Source organism: Terrapene carolina, unplaced genomic scaffold (genome assembly GCF_002925995.2).
Source record: "Terrapene carolina triunguis isolate 2854851 unplaced genomic scaffold, T_m_triunguis-2.0 Scaffold89, whole genome shotgun sequence".
NCBI classification, from domain to species: Eukaryota; Metazoa; Chordata; order Testudines; family Emydidae; genus Terrapene; species Terrapene triunguis.
Window position 1 is genome coordinate 31409014 of NW_020664440.1, and position 19781 is coordinate 31428794.

Consider the following 19781-nt stretch of genomic DNA (forward strand, 5'->3'; position numbering starts at 1 on the left):
AAAGCCGCGATCGCAATCTGCGGTGGCAATTCGGCGGGAGGTCCTTCACTCCCAGGCGGAATGAGGGACCGTCCGCCGAATTGCCGCCGAATACCTGGAACTGCCGCCCCTGTCCGGAACGGCCGCCCCAAGCACCTGCTTGAGAAGCTGGTGCCTGGAGCCGGCCCTGCCGCAGCAGTGCCAAGGGCTGCGTGCCCAGGACCAGCTCACTGTGCAATTAGCTCTGATGGCTCAGAGCAGGAAGGCTGCTCCCCCCCAGGCCCCGTTGCAGCCCCCCAGCAATGGGATGGGGGTGCCATGCTGCTCCCCCACGGGCCTCATTGCAGCCCCCAGGGTGTGCTGTGCCACCGCCTCACTCCCTCCAGGCCCCAATGCATCCTCCCCAGCAAGGAGGTAGTCCGGGGCACTGTGCTGCTGCCTCCTGTGCCCCACTACAGCCCCCGCAGCATGGCAGAGGAGGGCTGCCTTGTGGTGCCAGCTCCCCCCCCCTTAGGCTGGGCATGGAGCAGCCACTGGTTGCTTAGCAGCCCTGGAGCACACTCGGCTGCTAGGGGAGGCTGGGGTGGTGGGGGAGGGCTGAGCGACCTTTCCTGCCCTTGCATGGCAGAAGCAATTAAATCAGTGAATGCAGCACCAGGGCGGGGGGGGGGGGGTGTCTCGACAACAGAGCATGGGCTGCAGCTTGGAGCCTCCCCCAGGGCAGAGGGAGGGAATGAGACAGGCACAGAGAAGACGGAGGGAGGAGGGTGATCCCTGGGCAGAATCCCTCTTCGGACTGGTATGAACTGCCCCAGGCAGCACCTCCCCAGTTGCTGCCAGCCTGAGACACAGACACCCCTAGGGTGGGGCACGGCAGGTCCTAAATTATGCTCCTGCCTCGCTCCCCACAGCGCCCCCTGCTGTGAGAGGCCAGGGCTGGAGTAGCCGGGATTCTCCCCCCACAGCCACGCTCCCTGGAGCATCTCATTTATGAGTGTAAAGTGATTATTATCCCCTCCCAGGCCCCCCCACATCCTGTGGCTCCTGCTCCCTCTGACTCCAATGGCTTTGCTGCTAAATGGATCTGTCCCTCCTGGAAACACGTCCTATGGGCCAATCCTGAGCAGCTGCCTCCCCCACTCTCCACGGAGAACTGTGGGGACCCAGGCATCCAGCAAGAGAAAGACATGCCCTGCCATGCAAGCAAGGACTGTGCAGCAGGGAGCAGGGCGGGAGCCCCGGTGGGGCGCTCTCCCCTTGCAGCCTGTGCTGACCCCAGTGTCTCAGCGCAGTGCTAGAGGGCGCAGTGCTGCAATGGGTGCTGGCTTTTGGATGAGAACTAAAACCGATGGTCTAACCCGCCCTAGGCATGACAATTCCCGGGGCAACCCCTCTCCCCACAACGCTGTGGTTTGAAACCTCAAGTCCTGGGCAGGTGCCAGGGATGCCAGTCTGACTCTCTGAATATTCTCTGCTCTTCAATTGGATGCAAGATACTTCCCATCTTAAACTGCTGAGCAGTATTGTTACACATTCCCACCCCAGAGGCAGCACCATCTCAGCATGGGCAAGGGACACCTGCATTGACTGCCCCTGAGTCCCACCCCAGAGGTGGCTGCATCTAGCGCGAGGCAAGGGATCCTTGTGTAAACAGCCCCTGCGCCCCACCCCAGAGGCGGCCTCATTTCAGTACAGGACAAGGGATTCCTGTATAAATAATGACTGATTTACTCGGGAAGTCCAGACAATTGAGCTGATTCCTGTAAATTAATAAAATTGCAGAAAACATTTAAAAAAAAAAAGACAAAGCAGAAAAGTCCGTGTGTTTGTCAGAGCTGAGATCTCAGATCCAGTGTGACAAGCGGGTCAGAGGGTTACAGACAAGACCTCATTAGGAATCCAAGCCACGGCACGTCTAGGGGGTCCTGCCCTGACCTCACCCCCCACCAGGGCATAGCGTGTGTGTGTGGCGGGGATCCTCAGACTGGTACATTCAGAGAAGTGCATGCATGATAAGAGCCATCTAGTGCCCTCCGCAGGGTCCAGGGTGCCCAGCTACCTGTCGAGGATGGTGGGAGCACAGGGCTACAGGGTGAGAGGAAAAGCAGCTGTGTGGTTATCATGAGCCTTGGGGGAAGGAGGGAGCGAGACAGAGGAGTGGAGCTGGAATGAGGGGGCTGGAATGAAAGCACATGGAGGAACATGGAGGACAAATAGCTAGAAACACGGCCAGAGACAGCTGGAAAGCTAGAAAGCGGAAAAAGAAAACCAGCCTGAAGAATGAGCGAACGGACAGAACGTGAAGGCTGAAGAAAGAACGAACAAGCGAACGGATGGAAATGCAGGAGAGCAACGAGGAGAATGAATGAACGAGACTAGGAGAAAACAGCCCAGAGGACAGAAGATCCAGGAAAGGCAGAGCTGGGCCAGGCCAGGCCGTGGGAGGCAGCCCAAGCAGTCGGCCGAGGGGATCTCTTCACACAGCTTCATTCCACGCGGCATCTCTCCCACCCGATGCCCGGCACCAGGAACGTGGCACGTCCTGTAAGCACGAACGCTGCCTCCTGCATTTATCCAGCATTCCCTCCCCCGGTGCTGAGATGCAGCTGCCTCTGGGGTGGGACGTGACAGGTATTTATACAGGCATCACTTACTAATGCTATCTACGCCTGCTAATGCTCCTCACTAATACTACAATTACTACTACCCACTAACTACTAATACCACTTACTAACACTGCCCACTGCTTACTCCATTTACTAGTATAGATTGCTAATCCGCCTACTAGGATACGCCTTACAACGCTACCTATTACTAACACCCCTTCCTACAAACATCACCAACGCACTGTCTCCAAGGAAAAATAATCTGGAAAAACTGAAGGGGTGACTATAAATTGGATGAGTTCATCCAGATTAAGGCCCTGTGTGGACACTCTCATTTGGAATAAAAGTGGCTTGAATTCAGAGTTGTGCTTTTTCAAGGGTAGATAATTAATCTGGCGTCAGGGAGGTGGCGAATTTAAAGCAGATTGGCCATTCCCGATTCATTCTGGGTGTGGATGCTCTAGGTCTGGAGACAGAGATCCACCTATGGAGTTTCATCAGCCACAAATGCATTCGTAAACAAGCCTTAAAGCTAAACCGGAGTCATGCCATTTTATTCCAAATGAGAGCATCCACACAGGGAGTTAATCCAGTATAACTAGACCAGTACAATAATGCTGGTAAATTGCCCCATCTAGACAGAAACAGCCTTGTTAACGCTACTCCTTCTCCCATAATACCCCTCCCTACTGCTGCGAGCAGTAGTGTTTACTTGTACTATGCCACAACCACCTACTAACCCTGCATCCCAATACCGCTCCCACCTGCTCATGCGAGAGCGGTTGCCCACGCAGCTCTGGCCGCTGGCTGGCGCACAGACCCCGCAGCCCAGGGTTCTCTGATCTTTCCTGTCTCTTTCCTGGAGGTGTTGGTGGGCTGCAGACTTGGCAGGCAGGCATTGGTTTATTCACCTTTCGATGCCTCATGTCCCTGCCTGTCTGTCTGCCACCCCCCGGCCCCCACTCTGCTTGTTAAATATTAACGGAGCTCTCATCCCTAGCCTGTGGGCCCCAAGGCTGCATCTGCCAAGGCCCTGGACGTGCTGCCCCAGGGCATTGCTTGGCTCTGCACTGCCTCCAAAACAGGAGCATAGCACCCCCTGCAGGGTGCCCCCAGCCCTGCACTGTTACCACACACGGGGGGGGGGAATCTTAATTTCCCCCCTCAAATACTGCATGCCCAGAAGGAGTTGGAATAGTTCCCCCCTTAGCACTGACCCCAGTCTGAGCCTGCCCTAGGCTCCAGCCCACACCCCATCACCCTCACGGGACACTCTGGTAACAGCCTTGTCCGGCACACAGAGGGGACCCGGCTATCACCCCCATCAGCACCCCCTGCAGGGGGCTCCGCAGCACTGCGCTGTTATTGCAGGCGCACATACACACTCCCCTGTCGGGCGCTGCATTGCCAATCCCCCACCACTGCCCCCTGCCCAGGCCTGCGAGCACAGCAGGCTGCTGGAACATGGCAGCGGTCAAGGGCAAAACAGCAAAATCCATCGTCCTCAGTAGCCATTGGGCAACAGAATGTAAAGAAAAAACCTGGGGGCCTTTCTCTCTCCCCGAACACATCGGTATCAGCCTGGTGCCAGCAGACGGCTCTGGGTGTGGGGTCCTTGTCGCACCAGGCACCACGCACACACCCCCAGCTCCCGCATCGCACTGGGTGCCACACACACACAGCTCCCACGGCACAGACCACCGCAGCCCCCTCAGTGCACCGGGTGCTGCTGAGACCCCTCCCGTCCTGGCCCTCTCATCACACAGACCCCCCCCCAGCCCCTTCATTGTGCTACGCTGTGACCCCTCATCACTCCAGATGCCTTGCAGACCTTCCTGACCATGTTTGGGTGCCCTGTTGTGCCAAGAACTGCACAGACCCCTGTCCAAGATGAGGCCCCTCACCACCATGCCAGGTGGCGCACAGCCCCCCAGCCAGCCAAGCTCTGGGGCCTCGCTGCCCCAGATGCTACACAGCCCCCATGACCCAGGTCAGGGCTGCCCCCAGTGCTGGCGCTGCACCGACACACAGCGAAAGCCAGGCCCTGCCCGATCGGCTCACAGGCCAGACGCAGGAAGGATTCTTCTCCCTGTCTGACTGACAGGGAAACTGAGACACAGAACAATGATGTGACTTGCCCCAGGTCACACAGGGCATCTGCAGCAGAGCCAGGAACCAAACCCCATTGTCCCGAGTCCCCCACCAATCCCTTACCCACCAGGCCCCCTTCTGCCTCCCCAGCCACTAGCCAACAGGGCACCACTCCACCTCACCTTGCTGGCCCCCACTCCGCCCGGCTGGGCCAGTCCTGTCCGGCAGTGGCTGGCACTGGCCCGCTTCAGCCTCGCGGTGCCGCTCCAGGGGTTGCATCAGCAGGTCCAAAGTTCTCAGTCGGAGGTTACAAGCACATCCACGCGCCCCCACAGCCAACGGGGCAAAGCAGGCCCTTGGTGCCAGGGCAAGTCCCAGCTCCCGCATCCCAGGCAGACAGAGCAGCACTCTCAGAAGGGTTCCCTAAGATGCACTACCTCCCCGCCCAGGGGTAATGGAACCCAGGAATCCGGGCTTTCCCCACTCCGCCCGGAGCAGGGCCTAGGAGTCCTTCCTGGCTCTCTCCACATACACCCCTGCCCCAGCCCCTAAACTCCCCTCCCCCAGCTGAGAATGGGACCCAGGAGTTCTGATTCCCCTATTGTAACCCACTAAACAATGCTTAATGTGGGAGGAGGGGTCACAAAGGGTCACAGACCTGCCCCTCCCCCCAAAAATAAAAGATTTAAAAATCAAGCTGGGTTGACCTTTAAGTGCTATTTTACTAAAGCTTCTGCTCCCAATTTTTGATAATTCCCCCATGCTTCTTTCACCCACTAAGCACTGTCACTCGCCCCACCCTGCCCCGGGGTGAAGCCCAGGAGTCCAGGCATCCCCCTCCCCTGTTCCAACCCACTAGAGCTGGGGCCCAGAGCTGAGAACTGACTCCCACAGGTGCCAAGTCTGCCAATGTTTGCTGATTTGGTGAAGCTTCCAGCTGCTGGAGTCATGTGATAAGAAGAGTCTCAGGTTTGGCTTACAACAAAGAAGCCAGGTCCTAGCCCACAGGGCTGAAGAGAAACCTGGAAAGTGTGATCCCAAAAGAGTCCAAACCAGGAACATGAAGTAACAGCTCCCAGCCTCCCCCCCTGCACTCTAACCCACTACACCCTACTCTCCTACCAGAGCTGGGCTAGAACCCAGGAGTCCTGATTCCCCACCCCACCCCTACTCTAACCACTACACCCTACTCCCCTCCTAGAGCTAGGCTAGAACCCAGGAGTCCTGATTTCCAGCCCTACCCCCAACCACCACACCCTATTCTCCTCCCAGAGTTAGGGGCAGAACCTAGGCATCCTGACTCCCATTCCCCACCTCAGTCTTTTCCACTAGACTCACTCTCCACCCAGATATGGAATAGGACCCAGGAGTCCTGACTTCCAGCCCGCCACCCTCTAACCACTAGACCCCATATCCAGTCTTGCAATCATACTTCCTTGTTCGGCTTTAGTTCTGTGTCTATGAACCGCCTTCCCCCCACCCCCGTTCTTGGACTCTGGGCTCTGCAAATATACCAAATTTATCAGCCATTACCAAGGTTACAATAATATTTGAGTTTGGTGCTAAACCCAGATTGAGTGACTCAAGGCCAGGGCCCCAGGGCTGTGAGAGTGGCTGGCTCAAGAGGATGGGGAATGGGACATAGACCCTTTCCCTCTAGGGGGCACCAGCTCCGTTCTGGCTCCAGGATGTGGGGGCTGGTTGGCTGAGGAGGCAGAGGCTGGGACATGGGCCAGTACAAAGGATGAATTATTGTTTGCTATTAATGCTCATTGGTTTATAATTTGTATTCATACTGAATTGTGAGCCCGGCTAGTAGCTGTCCTCTGTCTCAGCCCCATCCTGGTAATATGGCAGGATCCTGCCCCCCTTGGGCCTCAGAGCCATTCCACAAGCCAGCCGGCCACCAGGTGCTGCAGGAAGCAATCAGGGGAGGGAATGGGGATCCCATTGTGCGCATCTCTAGGGACAAGGATAACAATACCCCTGCCACCCCATAATAGCCCTTCCCCAGCCTGGGTGCAGCAGGCTCAGCCAAGCTGATGCCATGGGAGCTGCTGCTGGTTAATTGCCTGGTGGATTCACTACAGGGCTGAGCCGACTCATTCTTTCCATTTCATTGTTTCGTTCCATCGCTACTGGTCCATCTCCTGGGAGAGAGAGTGAGAGGGCAGCGGGTGGGTTAGAGAGAGTTCAGAGGGTTTTATTTATCTACCCACAGCTGAGACTCCCAGTACAAACTCAGCCTTTCCACTGTAGGGGGCGCCAGCCGCAATCCCCAGGGCGGGAGGACTGGGGGAGTCTGAGGGCAGGGAATGGGTCTTGGGGCCTGTCCCCTCTAGGGGACACTGGCTCTTACCTAGCCCCAGGGTGGAGGGACTGGCTGCCTCGGGGGGGAGCGGGAATGGGATATGGGGCTTTTTCCCACAAGGAGGGCACCACTCCTATCTGGCTCCACTGTGATACTACTGAGTGTCCCATCCCCTGTAAAACAAGTCTGGGTCTGAGATCGGGGAGCAATGAGGCAGGAGTCTCAAGTGGCACTGTTTGGCTTTCTGGGGGCAGCGTCACCGCCCAGGGCCACGGAGAGAACCCAGGAGTCCTGACTCACAGCCACCAGCTCCTACTCCCTACCCAGAGCCGGGTGAGAGCATTGACAGGGTGCAGTTTAAAGGTCACGTCTGATTTCTGTGTCTAATCCGCTTACAGGGGAGGCAGTGGCTTGTGTTTACCTGCCTGGTTAATACCAGACAGCACTTATCTGTCTCTGCGATCCATATTCCCAATCAATGCCTTTCATAATTCAATTTCTCGGCTGCCCCAGATTTGGGGAACAACTCCCCCTCCTTCCTAACCTCCCCACGTCTTTAAATGGAGCAGCCAGGTACTGCCCCCACAGCCAGTGCTCCTGCCCCGCTCCCCACAGTGCCCCCTGCTGGGAGAGACCATTATAGTAGTGTCAAAAGACCTCATTGTACCAGGCTCTGCACAGCCCCTGATGGAGAGCGAGGCCCCTGGTGCTACACAGACACACAGTGAGAGACAGTCACTGTCCCCAAGAGCTCAACAGCTACACAGATAAAGGCAGGGAGAATGGCAGAATTACTCTCATTTTACAGCTGGGGAAGTGTGGACTCCCTCAGTATTTTTAGTTGACACTGCAGGCCCCTCCCCCCATTTTTAGGCTGGTACGTTGGCATTCCCTGGTATAGCAAATTAGACTGTAGCAGCCCCTAGAAGTGTTAGTTCCTGCTATTGCATTACTGAGTCTTTGCAGCTAGTGTGTCCTAGTATTTTTTTGTTGCTACTTTAGACTAGCCTCATAGTTGTCATATGACACGGGTGCAGCTTGAGTGTTGAGGGATATAGTCCCTCAGCTAGTAGTGGTTTGGTTGCTACGCTAGTACCGCCTGGTATTTTTGAATAGCACTGCAGTATCCCCTAATAATAGAGGCTGGTACCTGAGTATTTTTGTGGGTTACTCTCTAGCACAACTCCATGTTTTTCAGCGCTGCACTAGCATCCCTGACTATGTCTGGTGGCCTTGCAACAGCACCAGCTAATGTAGCAGCACCACAATTTTTAGGCAGGTACTCAAGCACTCATTAGTATTCCTGGATGGTACTGCAGGATCACCTAGCATTTTTCCTGGGCCTCTAATGCTATAGTATAGTTACATGATACTGTAGCATCAGCCTCTAGTATTTTTAGGCTGGCTCTGCTTTGGGACTGAGTAACTTTGACAGCTACTGTAGCAGGTCCTATTTTTTTGTGGCTGATACTCTGGTGACCTGCAGTATTTTTGTAGCTGGCATTACAGTGTCCCCTCGCATTTGGGGGCTGGTACTCTACCATCCCTGGGTATATATTGGAAGGTACTGCAGCATCTCCTGGTGTTGCAGGATGGGTCTGCAGCATCCCGTGTACCTTTTTGGCAGGTACTGCAGCATCCCCTAGTGGTGTAGTCTGGTACTGCAACACCCTGCATCTGTTTTCCTGCTTCAATGCAGAGGCTGCGAGTGCATCTGGGGAGCAGCCTCTCTCCTACGAGCAGAGGATGAGCTCTACAGGCAGCTGCCACAGGGTCAGCTTAGCAGGCAGATGATTTGCGGCAGGTGGCCACCTCAGCCCCTCCCCAAACACGTGGCAAAGGTGAAGCGCCCCCTGTGTACCAAGTGAGGAGGCTGTACTGGGAGCCAGGCTTGAAGAGGTTTTTTTTTTGAGGGGGGGGCAGGGGAGCAGTGAACTGGCAGCTCACACAACAGTTCAGAAATTGACACCATGTCAGATGCTGGGGAGTGCGGTGGACACCACCCCTGGCATTGCAAGTGGCGGGGAGACACACACACACACACCCCGCATGGACCCACACCACTGGGGCCAGAAATGAACCGCGCAAGGAGACAGACCTAACACACACAGTGCTGCCCAAAGCAGCCCCTGCTGGGAGAGGCCGGGGCTGGAGTAGCCGGGATTCTCCCCCTGCAGCCAGGGCTCCCTGGAGCATCTCACTTATGGGTGTAAAGTGATTTTTATCCCCGCCCAAGCCTCCCCCGCATCCTGTGGCTCTTGCAGAGGGGACTCCCACTGATTCCAATGACTTTGCTGCTATATGGATCTGGCCCGCCTGGGAACAGGTCCTATTGGCCCACTGGGAGCTGCTGCCTCCCCCGCCCGCCTGGCTCATCCATCAGCTGTAGCAGGGATATTAATCACTTTCCATAATGCCCCTCTCAGTCAGGTTGGGGACCCAGGCGTCCTGCAGCAGAAAGACATGCCCTGCCATGCAACAAGGACTGTGCAGCAGGGAGCAGGGCGGGGGCCCCGGTGGGGCGCTCTCCCCTTGCAGCCTGTGCTGACCCCAGTGCCTCAGCGCGGTGCTAGAGGGCGCAGTGCTGCAATGGGTGCTGGCTTTTGGATGAGAACTAAAACCGATGGTCTAACCCGCCCTAGGCATTACAATTCCCGGGGCAACCCCTCCCCCCCCCCGCAAAGCTGCGATTTGAACCCTTGAGTCCTGGGCAGGTGCCAGGGCCAAGGATGCCAGTCCAATTCGCGGCACCCTCAGTGCTCCCAAGCCAGGCATACGCCCCTGGAAATAAATATATAGATAAAGGCAACACAAATCTATTTGCAGAGACCAGATTGTTCCATTAACGTTGTCTTTGTCAGGTGGGCGGGGAGGGGGAGAATGTGTCTAACATGTCGGGTTGTGGGGGGCGGGGCGGGGGGTTGTGGCAGCATATTAAGGCCCAGCTCCTAATTTGAGGCCGGTATGACAGCAGCTGTGACATGTGCAATACAGAATGATAAATATAATCTGTCACCCGGGCAAAATCAATAGTGGTTTATTTATTTATTTTTTCTGTCTCGTGTGTGATTTGACAAGCAACGTTAGGGAAAAAAATATATAATCATGCAACAGATTTGCTTCCCCCCACCTCTATTCTGGTGTCTGGGCTCTGTATAAGAAATGCCTCACCCCAGAGGCAGCTGGATCTCAGCACCAGGAGAGGGATCCCTGTATAAACAGCCCCTGTGCTCCACCCCAGAGGCAGCTGCATCTCAGCACCAGGAGGGGGAATCCCTATAAACAGCCCCATATCCCAGGGGCAGCTGCATCTCCTTTGTTCAGCACCCTGCTAGCCGTTTCTCTGAGGCTGGGCTGGGGCATTACAGAAATATCTGTCTCCTGGGTGAAGCACTAGCTGGCTGGCGCGGAATGTGCTGACTCCGGGGCGGATTCAGCCAGGATGATCTGTCTGTTATTGACGTATTTATCAGAGCGATTTCCTCTTCCCATGTCACTGCGACACAAATAACCAGGCATGGTAGAGGGGCAGGCGTCTGGGAACAGGCGCTGGGGGGGATGGGGTGGGCAATGCTCCCGCTCTTGCATTGACACACAGCAGGGCTCACCCTGCCAGCAGGGGGCACCAGGGACACATGGCTCCACTGAGCAGGGCTCCTTCCCTCCAGTAGGGAGTGACAGGGACACAGTCTCGTTCCTCCACTAGGCACAACAAGGACACACACAGTGTAAGTCTCACTTCATCCAGCAGGGGCAACAGATACACAGACACGGGCTTCAGCAGAGAGGGAGGGGGACCCAACCCCTGACCCCTCCCTCAGCCAGTAACACATTAAGCCTCCAGCTTTGCAATGGGCTCCCTCCCCTAGAATCTTCCAGGGATTGACAGCAGGGTCCCTCCTACATCTGGGAATAGAACCCAGGACCCTCAGCCCCCCCACCCCACTCAAGCCACTAGACCCCACTCCCCTCCCACTACTGGGAATAGAACCCAGGAGTCCTGACCCCCAGCCCCGCCCTCTAACCACTAGACCCCATTCCCCTCCCAGTCATCCCTCAGCTCCAGAAGACCTGTCAACGCTGGTTCTCCACTTGTGAGGTAGCTCCCTTCTCTTCAGCTGTCATTATATAATGCCTGCATCTGTAATTTTCACTCCATGTATCTGAAGAAGTGAGATTTTTTACCCACGAAAGCTTATGCCCAAATAAATCTTAGTCTTTAAGGTGCCACCGGACTCCTTGTTGTTTTGGTGGATACAGACGAACATGGCTACCCCCTGATAGGGCACAGGAAAGAAGTAGAGATGGGGCTGGGGTCGGCAGGGGGCTCCCAACATGAGCTTGGGGGGGGGGGGGCGTGAGATGGACAGACGGATCCAAGTGGGGGACAGATGGGAACTGGGACCATTAGTTTTATTATATTTATTACATCTCTGAATCCTGTTGTTAAGTACAAATATACACAGCAAGGAATCTGTACAGCTGGGCTCACAGGGGAAGGGGGGGATCCTGACTGTGACCCACACCCCACCCTCCCGCTCCCAAACCAACCCCCTGCACTCCCCCTCCATCATCAGCCACATGCATCAGCCCCTAGGCAACCTCCTCTTCCCTGCAGGGCAGGCGGGATACCCCAGGCAGCTCCTACCAGAGTAGGGGAAGTCACCCCGCCCCCTGTGGACCCACACTGGACCCTGATTCTGGAGCGCATGAGGATGTGTTTGAGGGACGTCAGGCGAGATCTTACTAATTTCACAACCCCCTCCCCACGTTAACTCATGTCTCCATCCCGCATTAATAGAACCCAGGAGTCCTGACATGCAGCCACCTCCCCACCCCCTCAACCAGTAAAGGACCCATCCAATTGCCCCCAGAGCAGCTTCTGCACCCACTGGAAGGGCTGTCTCTCCCCCTTGCCCTACACCCTCTCCTCAGATGCCCCTTTGCCTCGTCTCTGTGTCACCCCACAGTGGGGGAGCCGGGAAGTCAGCTGGCAGATTTGGGGGGACAGGAGATCCCAGCTTGGGAGGAGTGGGAGGAAGAGCCACAGCTGGTGAGGAAGAGCAGACCCTAAAACACACAGAGCAGAGGGGTCAGTCTAGCTCTAACCACTACAGCCCACTCCCCTCTCAGAGCCCAGAACAAAACCCTCGAGCCCTGCTCACTTGGCCAGGGGTTCTTAAACTGGGGTCAGGACCCCTCTGGGGGTCACGAGATTATTATATGGGGGGTCGCGAGCTGTCAGCCTCCACCTCAAACCCCGCTTTTAGAATGGTGTTACATATATAAAAATGTGTTTTTAATGTATAAGGGGGGTCGCACTCAGAGGCTTGCTGTGTGAAAGAGGTCACCGGTACAAAAGTTTGAGAACCACTGTACTAGGCCCCCTTCCCTTCCCTTCCCTGCAGCTCTTACGTGTTTGTCTTTATAAATGGACGTCGAAAACCCCGTCCTCCACATCCTGGACCTCCTCCTCGCGGATCTCTGCAGAGATAAACACAGCTCTTTGCGGCTGCAACCCCAATGGAGCAGCCCACACTCCCACCACAAGGGGGAGCCACTCAGCTAGGATTCATTATGGCCAGTACTCCCAATGCACTTTGACAAGCACGGATCCCTCCCCCGCGCTGAGATGCAGCCTCCTCTGGGCAGGGCATGGGGGCTGTTTGTACAGGGATCCCTCCTCTGGTGCTGAGATACAGCTGACTCTGGGGTGGGGTATGGGGGCTGTTTGTATAGGGACCTCTCCCCAGCGCTGAGATGCAGCCTCCTGGGGGTGGGAGTGCTGTTTATACAGGGATCCCTGACCTGGTGCTGAGATGTGGCTGGCCCTGGGGTGAGGGCTGTTTATACTGCTGTCCCTCACCCAGCGCTGAGATGCAGCTGCCTCTGGGGTGGGATGCAGGGGCTGTGTAGACAGGAAGCCTGTGCGGAAGCAGGCTGGGATAACACAATGTGTTGGTTGCCGGGGGCCCATGGTGGGGGTGTCTCAAAATAGCTGCCAGGGCTCAGAGCACCATTCCGCACCATCTGCAGCGACACAAACAGGAAGCAGCATGGTGCAGTATTATGGGCCAGCACCGAGGCCTCGGTGGGGTCAGGAAATCACATGGAGGAGGTGTTATCGGGCTTGCAAGCTGGCTTCCGGCACAACACCAGGGCCATGGGGAGAGTGGGGGAGGGGCTAGAGTCAGGTCTCCTGGGTTCTCTCCCAGCTCTAGTAGGAGAGTGCTGGAGGGGTTGGGGTGCACCCTCAGCTCTGGGGTAGTTGGGTGGGGCTGCCCCCCGGTGTCCATACCTGTGTGGTGTGGGGATCTGCAGGCCGGGCGGGGCAGTGAGAAGCTGAAGGAGCGGGCGGGGACGTGGGCAGGGCTGGCCAGGCTGAAACTCTTGGCCCGTTTGCGGCACTCCAGGGAGAGGTGCTCCCGGCACTGCCTGTGGCAGTTCACGCCGCAGCCTGGGGGGCAACAAGGGAGGTCAGGGGGGGTCGGCCCTGCGGCTCCCCTTGGTGCAACCCCCACAAGGCCCCACACCTCCCCATATACCCTAATGCAGCCCAGGTCCCTCACACACCTCCCTGGCCCCAGCTCCCCAATTCCCCCTGCACTTCCAGCTCCCCCATGCACCCCCACAGCCCAGCTCCCCTGGTGCACCCTCACAGCCCCAGCTCCCCTGGTGCACCCCCACAGCCCAGCTCCCCCATGCATCCCCTCATCCCAGCTCCCCAATTCCCTGGTGCACCCTCACAGCCCAGTGCCCCCAATGCACCGCTCCATCTTCTGCAAAGCACCCCAGCTCCCCCCCAGCTCAACCCCCATGGCACCACGCCTCCCTATATACCCCCAATGCACCCCTATCTCCAGAATACAATCATCCAAAGCCTCTTTCCCACAGCGCAGCTACAGCTTCCCCCCCAACCCATAATTTCCCCAGGCAACCCCCTCCCCCCTCTGCCCCCCATACTCACAGCGGCACTTTAACCCTTGTTTGTAGATTCCCAGTATCTGGGGAGAAAGATGCGAGGGGATGGGGTCAGCGAGGTGGGGGGGGCATGCTCAGTTACACTCCAGCAGTCGAATTGCTACAGTTGAAATGAGCTAATTTCACAAGATTTCGTTTCAGCTTTCTGTCCCAATTCCAAGTGACCGGTTCTCGGGATCTCCCATGGAACGGACAAGCCGAGCATCGACCAATGCTGGTGAGGGGGATGAGCTGACACTGGGACGCTTATCCCTGCTGTGATGCAGCTGACTGGGGTGGGGGCTGTTTATACCGCTATCCCTCACCCAGCACTAAGTTGCAGCTGCCTCTGAGGTGGGACACGGGCTGTGTATACAGAGATCCCTGACCTGGCGCTGAGACGCAGCTGACTCTGGGGTGGGGGCTGTTTATACAGGGATCCCTCACTGGGTGCCAAGATGCATCTGGTCCTGGGGTGGAGTGTGGGGACTGTTTATACCGCTACCCCTCACCCAGCACTAAGATGCAGCTGTCTCTGGGGGGGGGGGGGGGGCACAGGGGCTGCTTATACAGGAATCCCTTGCACAGTTATCCCAGGATAAAGGTGCCTTCCCCCCATAGAACTCATCTTCTGAGAACAGCGAAGTCCCTTTACCCCAGTCTAACTGGGCCCTCTCTGGGTGAAGGGGTTGTCCTGTGATAACTAGGCCGGGACAAGGAAAGCTGGAGAGCTGTTGTGTGCTGACACAGAGACTGCGTCTCTTCAGTCATCTCCCCTGCCCCAGGGTCTAACCCCCTTTTTGCCCTCTCCGTGGCCGCAAGACACCCCACTAGCACGGTGCAACTTTCCCTCGCGGAATCGACCCCCCAGTCATGTGGAACAAGCCCCCCAATCTATGGACGGTGGCAGCTTGGGGGTCCTATGTTCTCACAGGGGGGCCACAGAGGGCAGCCCCCAGAGCAACCAGCCTCCTGCACCCTCCCGGGGGGCAGCAGTGACTCACCAGGCTCTTGCAGTGACGGCAGGACACAGGGTGCAGGAAGGTGGTCTCCTGGAAGCTGTGGATGAAGCCCATCTTCCCGTCCACCGCAGCGCTGGACTTCATGAAGTACGAGATCATCTCCTCCCGGCTGATGCAGCCATCCCTGGGGGGACACAGCGTCATGCTGGCAGCCAGGGCGCCCAGGTCTGCACGTGGCTCTGGGCGGGGACTGGGGGCCAGGGGGGTAGAGCAGGGGACTGGGAGTCAGAGCGCTCGGGGTCTGCGCCCAGCTCTGGGCAGGGAGTGGGGGCCAGGGCGTTAGAGCTGGCGGTTGGGAGTCAGGATGCCCGGGGTCTGCACCTGGCTCTGGGCGGGGCCTGGGGTCAGGGGGGTAGAGCTGGGGGCTGGGAGTCAGGACTCCCAGGTTCCAACAAAGCAAGAAAGCATTATGGGGGATGAGGCTTCTAGGAGGAGGCCTGGCCCCAGTACCTCACCCCTCCTTCTGGTGTGAGGGGCCCACGGGGTCCCCCTTCCTGTGCACTCACTGGTTCTCATCCAGGTCCCCAAATTTGCAGAGGTAGGGGAAGTTGTTGCGGATGATTTTGAACTCCTCCTGGGAGATGTGGCCGTCTCCATCCACATCGAAATTCCGGAACACGGACTGCAGGGGGCAGCAGAGAGCGGAGGGAGAGTCAGCCCTAGGGGTACGCCACCCCCTACACAGCCCCAGGCACAGGAACAAGGAGTACGGTGGGTGCTGCAGCGCCCCCGGGCTGCCAGCCCCACACCCGGGTCTTTGCTCCCGGCCTCAGGCCACATGGACTGCAGGGGGCAGCAGAGAGCGGACGGAGGGTCATCCTTAGGGGTACGCCACCCTCTATGCAGCCCCAGAGGCCCCCCCACACACACACGGACTACAGGGGGCAGCAGACACTGGGCGGGGGGTCAGTTCAAGGTACCCTGCCCTAACACAGTCTCAGAGCGTCCCCCACCCACAAAAACACAGAGCATGGTGTTCAAGGCCCCTGCTCTCACCTCTACCATCTTCTCAATGTGTGTCCGCACCAGCGTCTGGTCCGGTTTGGGTTTCACAGCCAAGGCCCACTCGTCTATGTCAGCCGGTCGGCTTGGGGGGGAACAGGAGGTGGGGCTGGACGGCTGGATGGACATACAGAGACATATTCTCTGAGTGATCCCCTGGCCAGCGCTGAGATGCAACTAGCTCTGGGGTGGAGCGCAGGGGCTGTTCATACCGGGATCCCTTGCCCGGTGTTGCGGCCCAGGGGCTGGAGCTGGGGGGTGTTAGTGAATGTGTGGGACCCGGCAGCCCCCTCTCTCTGGACAGGAAGCTCAGCCCCCAGGGAGCAGAGCGGAAGGCAGCCGCGAATGCGCCTGGGAACCAGCTGCTGGGGCCGGATGGGACAGAGACGCCATGGCCTGCTGCTCCCCCCCATTCCCCACAGGGGGCAACCGAAGAGTCATGGCCCTGGGGGGAACAGGGCACAGGTCACACAGCGTTGTGCACTCACACACGCACTCACGGCCGACTTGCCCCGGGGTTCTCTCTGCAGCGACAGCTGGTAGATCTCCTCCTCCGTCTGGTACTGATCCAGCGACACCTGGGGGAGCACAGCCCGTCAGCCAGTGGGGGTGGGTGGTTCACCAGGAGCTGGCTGACAAGGTTGGCGTTGGCCTCAGAGAGCGGTTTGATGGTCTGGGGTGGAGGGAGCTACAGGGGGGAAGGGAGTGCACTGCAGGTTGGGACGTAATGAGGGATGCAGTGCGGGGTCCGGGAGTTGGGATGCAATCGGGGTGCAGTGAGGTTCAGGGGCTGGAGTGCAGGTGGTACTATGGGGGTGCAGTGAGAGGTCCAGTAGTTGAGGTGCAATGGGGGGGCAGGGGGCGGGGTCTCACTGTGAGCAGGTTGATGAGGTCCATGTTGGCCTCGAAGGGCGGTTTGATGCTCTGCACCAGCACCAGCTCGTTGAGGATCCCGAAGAGCTGCTGCATCTTGGTGCCATTGACGCGGGTGTGGGCCCGGTCCAGCCAGTCAGGCAGTGCCACGTGCACGGCCACCAGGTCCTTGAGGTGCACACCCAGGATGGGGAAGCGGAAGCCAACGCACTCGGCCAGGCGGCGCCGGTAGCGGCTGTAGTTCCCCAGCGAGGTCACCAGCTCCGTCATGGACTCCCACAGCTGGGAAGGACGGGAGGTCAGGGGCTGGGCCCAGAGCAAGCCCCCAGCCTCGCCCCAGAGCTCTCCCAACCCCCCAACCCCGCCCCAGACCCCAGCCTCGCCCCAGAGCTCTCCCGACCCCCCAACCCCGCCCCAGACCCCAACCTTGCCCCAGAGCTCACCCAACCTCCCAACACCACCCCAGAGCTCCCCCAACCCCTCAACACTGCCACAGACCCCAACCTTGCAACAGACCTCCCCCGAACCCCCAACCCCACCCCAGAGCTCTCCCAACCCCCCAACACCACCCCAGAGCTCCCCTGACCCCTCAACCCCACCCCAGAGCTCTCCCGACTCCCCAATACCGCCCCAGACCCCAACCTCACCCCAGAGCTCTCCGACCCCCCAACACCACCCCAGACCTCAACTCTGCCCCAGAGCTCTCCCGACCCCCCTCCAACACCACCCCAGATCCCAACCTCGCCACAGAGCTCCCCCAATCCCCCAACCCCACCCCAGAGCTCACCCGACCCCCCAACCCTGCCCCAGACCCCAACCCCACCCCAGAGCTCCCCCAACCCTGCCCCAGAGCTCCCCCAACCCCCCAACACTGCCCCAGACCCCAACCCCTCAAGCCCACCCTAAACCCCCCCAAGATCCCAAACCCCCCAACACTGTCCCAGACCCCTGAGACCCCAACCCCACCCCAACCGCCTGATTGTCATCCCACCCTCCAGCATTGCCCCAGCCCCTCGAGTATCACCCCAGCCCACTTCCCCCCAGCCCTGCGCCATGTACCTTGGTGGTCTCAGAGCTGACGTGGCTGTGGGTCTCTTTGAGGCGAGAGATGGAACTGTGACTCAGCCCCCCCACCACGGCCATCAGCGTGTTGAAATTCTGCAGCTGCAGGAGTCTCTGCAGGGATGGCCAGCCGGAGGGGGATCCAGCCGAGGGACGGTGGAGATCAGTGGGGGAGAGAGAGGTCGGATTAGTTCCAAGGACGGAGGAGTGGGACCCGGGAGACATTCACACCTGGAGCCCAGCTGGGGCTCAGCGTACAAAGGGCCAGCAGGGGGCTGCGGGTCAAGATTGAGGGGCCCCTCACCTGCGCCACCAGGATGAAGCGGGTGATGACCTGCGCCCGCTGCTGGGCGGTCGGCTTGCTCAGCACCATGAGCTGCACCCATTGTGAGACGCTGTTGAAAAGGGTGATGAACCGCTCCAGGATGGGGTTGTCCACAGTGCAGCCGTGCATGACGAAGCTGTGATAGTCCTGGAACTGGGATGGAAACAGGGCGTCAGGGCCTGCCCCATGGGAGGGGGGAAAATAGGGTGTGTGGCAGTGCCTGCCCCATGGGGGAGCATGGGGGTTCAGTGCCTGCCCCACGGACATAGAGGGTGGGGAAGTGCCTGCCCCATGGGGGGAGGAAAGGTCATTCCCAAAGCAGCCCTCCACCCCCAGCAGCCTCCCCAGCCCCTTGGCAGCCCCTCCTGGCTGCCGCAGGGTCTCCGCCCCGCACCAGGATCTTGCAGAAGGAGCGGTACTCCAGGTAGGTGAGATGCTCCGCCAGCTCGGAGGACTCCAGGTGGTCAAAGAGCAGCGACATCTTGCGTTTCTTCGGGGCCACCGGGTTGCGCTGGGTCACTTGGCGCTTCCACTTGTAGGTAGGGCTGGGGGGGGGCACAGCCGGGGGGGGTATGTCAGAGCCAAGCCAGTCTTTGCACCCAACCGCCGGCACACGCTCTTCCTGCACACGCATGCACAGCCCAGAGACCCCTGCGTGCTCCCACGCCCCGTGCACACGCAGACATGCCATGTGCAAACACACACCTCTTGCACTCCCACACACACACCATGCACACGCACACACACCATGTGCAAACACATGCCTCGTGCACTCCCACACACACACCATGCACATGCACACACGCCATGTGCAAACACACGGCTCGTGCACTCCCACACACACACCATGCACACGCACACATGCCATGTGCAAACACACGCCTCGTGCACTCCCGCACACACCATGTGCAAACACACACGCCATGTGCACACACATATGTCCTGGACACTCCCATGTGCATGCCCTGCTCATGCCCACACAAACATGCCCCATGCACTCTCATACACACATGCACAGTGCACACACACAACAGACTCATTCACAAGCATGCACTGGAACACCCCTGTGCACACGCTTGTGCCACAGCTCACACCTGCTCCTCAGTCCTCCTCAGCCCATACAGGCCCCCTGCTCACACACAGGGTGCTGTTGGGGTGACAGCTGCTCTGGGACACCTCATCCCTATCCCTGACCCTCCCATTCCCCCAGCACCCCACCACCTCGACCCCATCCCCACACCCCCTCAGATCCCCCAACTCCCCCACTCCCCATGCTCCCACCCCCACCACATACACATTCTCAATGTCGATGAGGTTGCTGTGACGCCGGTTCCCCTCGCGGCCCAGAACCTCCTTTAGCTCCTTGATCTGCTCTGCTAGCTCCGGGTTCAAATCAAACTCCGCCGGGAATGCTGAGATCCAGTACCTGGGGGTGGGGGAGGGGTAACAACAGCCAACACCCGGAACACAGCCGCCTCTGGGGTGGGGTGCAGGGACTGTTTGTACAGGGATCCCTCACCCAGCACTGAGATGAAGCCGCCTCTGGGGTG

The 19781-nt window shown here is 58.5% G+C and overlaps 2 protein-coding genes across 17 annotated transcripts in view; both read right to left on the minus strand.

Moving 5' to 3' along the window:
• The window catches only part of NRXN2 (neurexin 2), a 305564-nt gene extending 300623 nt beyond the window's left edge, over nucleotides 1-4941 (minus strand). For all 11 annotated transcript variants that reach the window (XM_026650363.1, XM_026650358.1, XM_026650366.1 and 8 more), the window contains exon 1: nucleotides 4859-4941. The gene's annotated coding sequence lies outside the window, so the exon portion shown is untranslated. The remainder of the gene's footprint in view (nucleotides 1-4858) is intronic.
• Nucleotides 4942-11546: 6605 nt separating this feature from the next.
• Nucleotides 11547-19781, minus strand: part of RASGRP2 (RAS guanyl releasing protein 2) — a 15880-nt gene continuing 7645 nt past the window's right edge. For 3 of the 6 annotated variants that reach the window (XM_024198819.1, XM_024198820.3, XM_024198823.2), the window contains 13 exons: nucleotides 19526-19657; nucleotides 18626-18776; nucleotides 18211-18384; nucleotides 17904-18020; nucleotides 16845-17126; nucleotides 16460-16549; nucleotides 15966-16088; nucleotides 15476-15591; nucleotides 14952-15093; nucleotides 13955-13991; nucleotides 13286-13444; nucleotides 12403-12471; nucleotides 11547-12057 (listed from right to left, as the gene is read on the minus strand). In XM_024198819.1, the coding sequence (XP_024054587.1) occupies nucleotides 12413-12471; nucleotides 13286-13444; nucleotides 13955-13991; nucleotides 14952-15093; nucleotides 15476-15591; nucleotides 15966-16088; nucleotides 16460-16549; nucleotides 16845-17126; nucleotides 17904-18020; nucleotides 18211-18384; nucleotides 18626-18776; nucleotides 19526-19657 (1582 nt within the window). In that variant the 3' untranslated portion in view covers nucleotides 11547-12057; nucleotides 12403-12412. Of the gene's footprint in view, nucleotides 12058-12402; nucleotides 12472-13285; nucleotides 13445-13954; nucleotides 13992-14951; nucleotides 15094-15475; nucleotides 15592-15965; nucleotides 16089-16459; nucleotides 16550-16844; nucleotides 17127-17903; nucleotides 18021-18210; nucleotides 18385-18625; nucleotides 18980-19525; nucleotides 19745-19781 lie in introns of those variants that run through there. The other 3 variants (XM_024198821.1, XM_024198824.1, XM_024198822.3) reach the window with 3 other exon arrangements.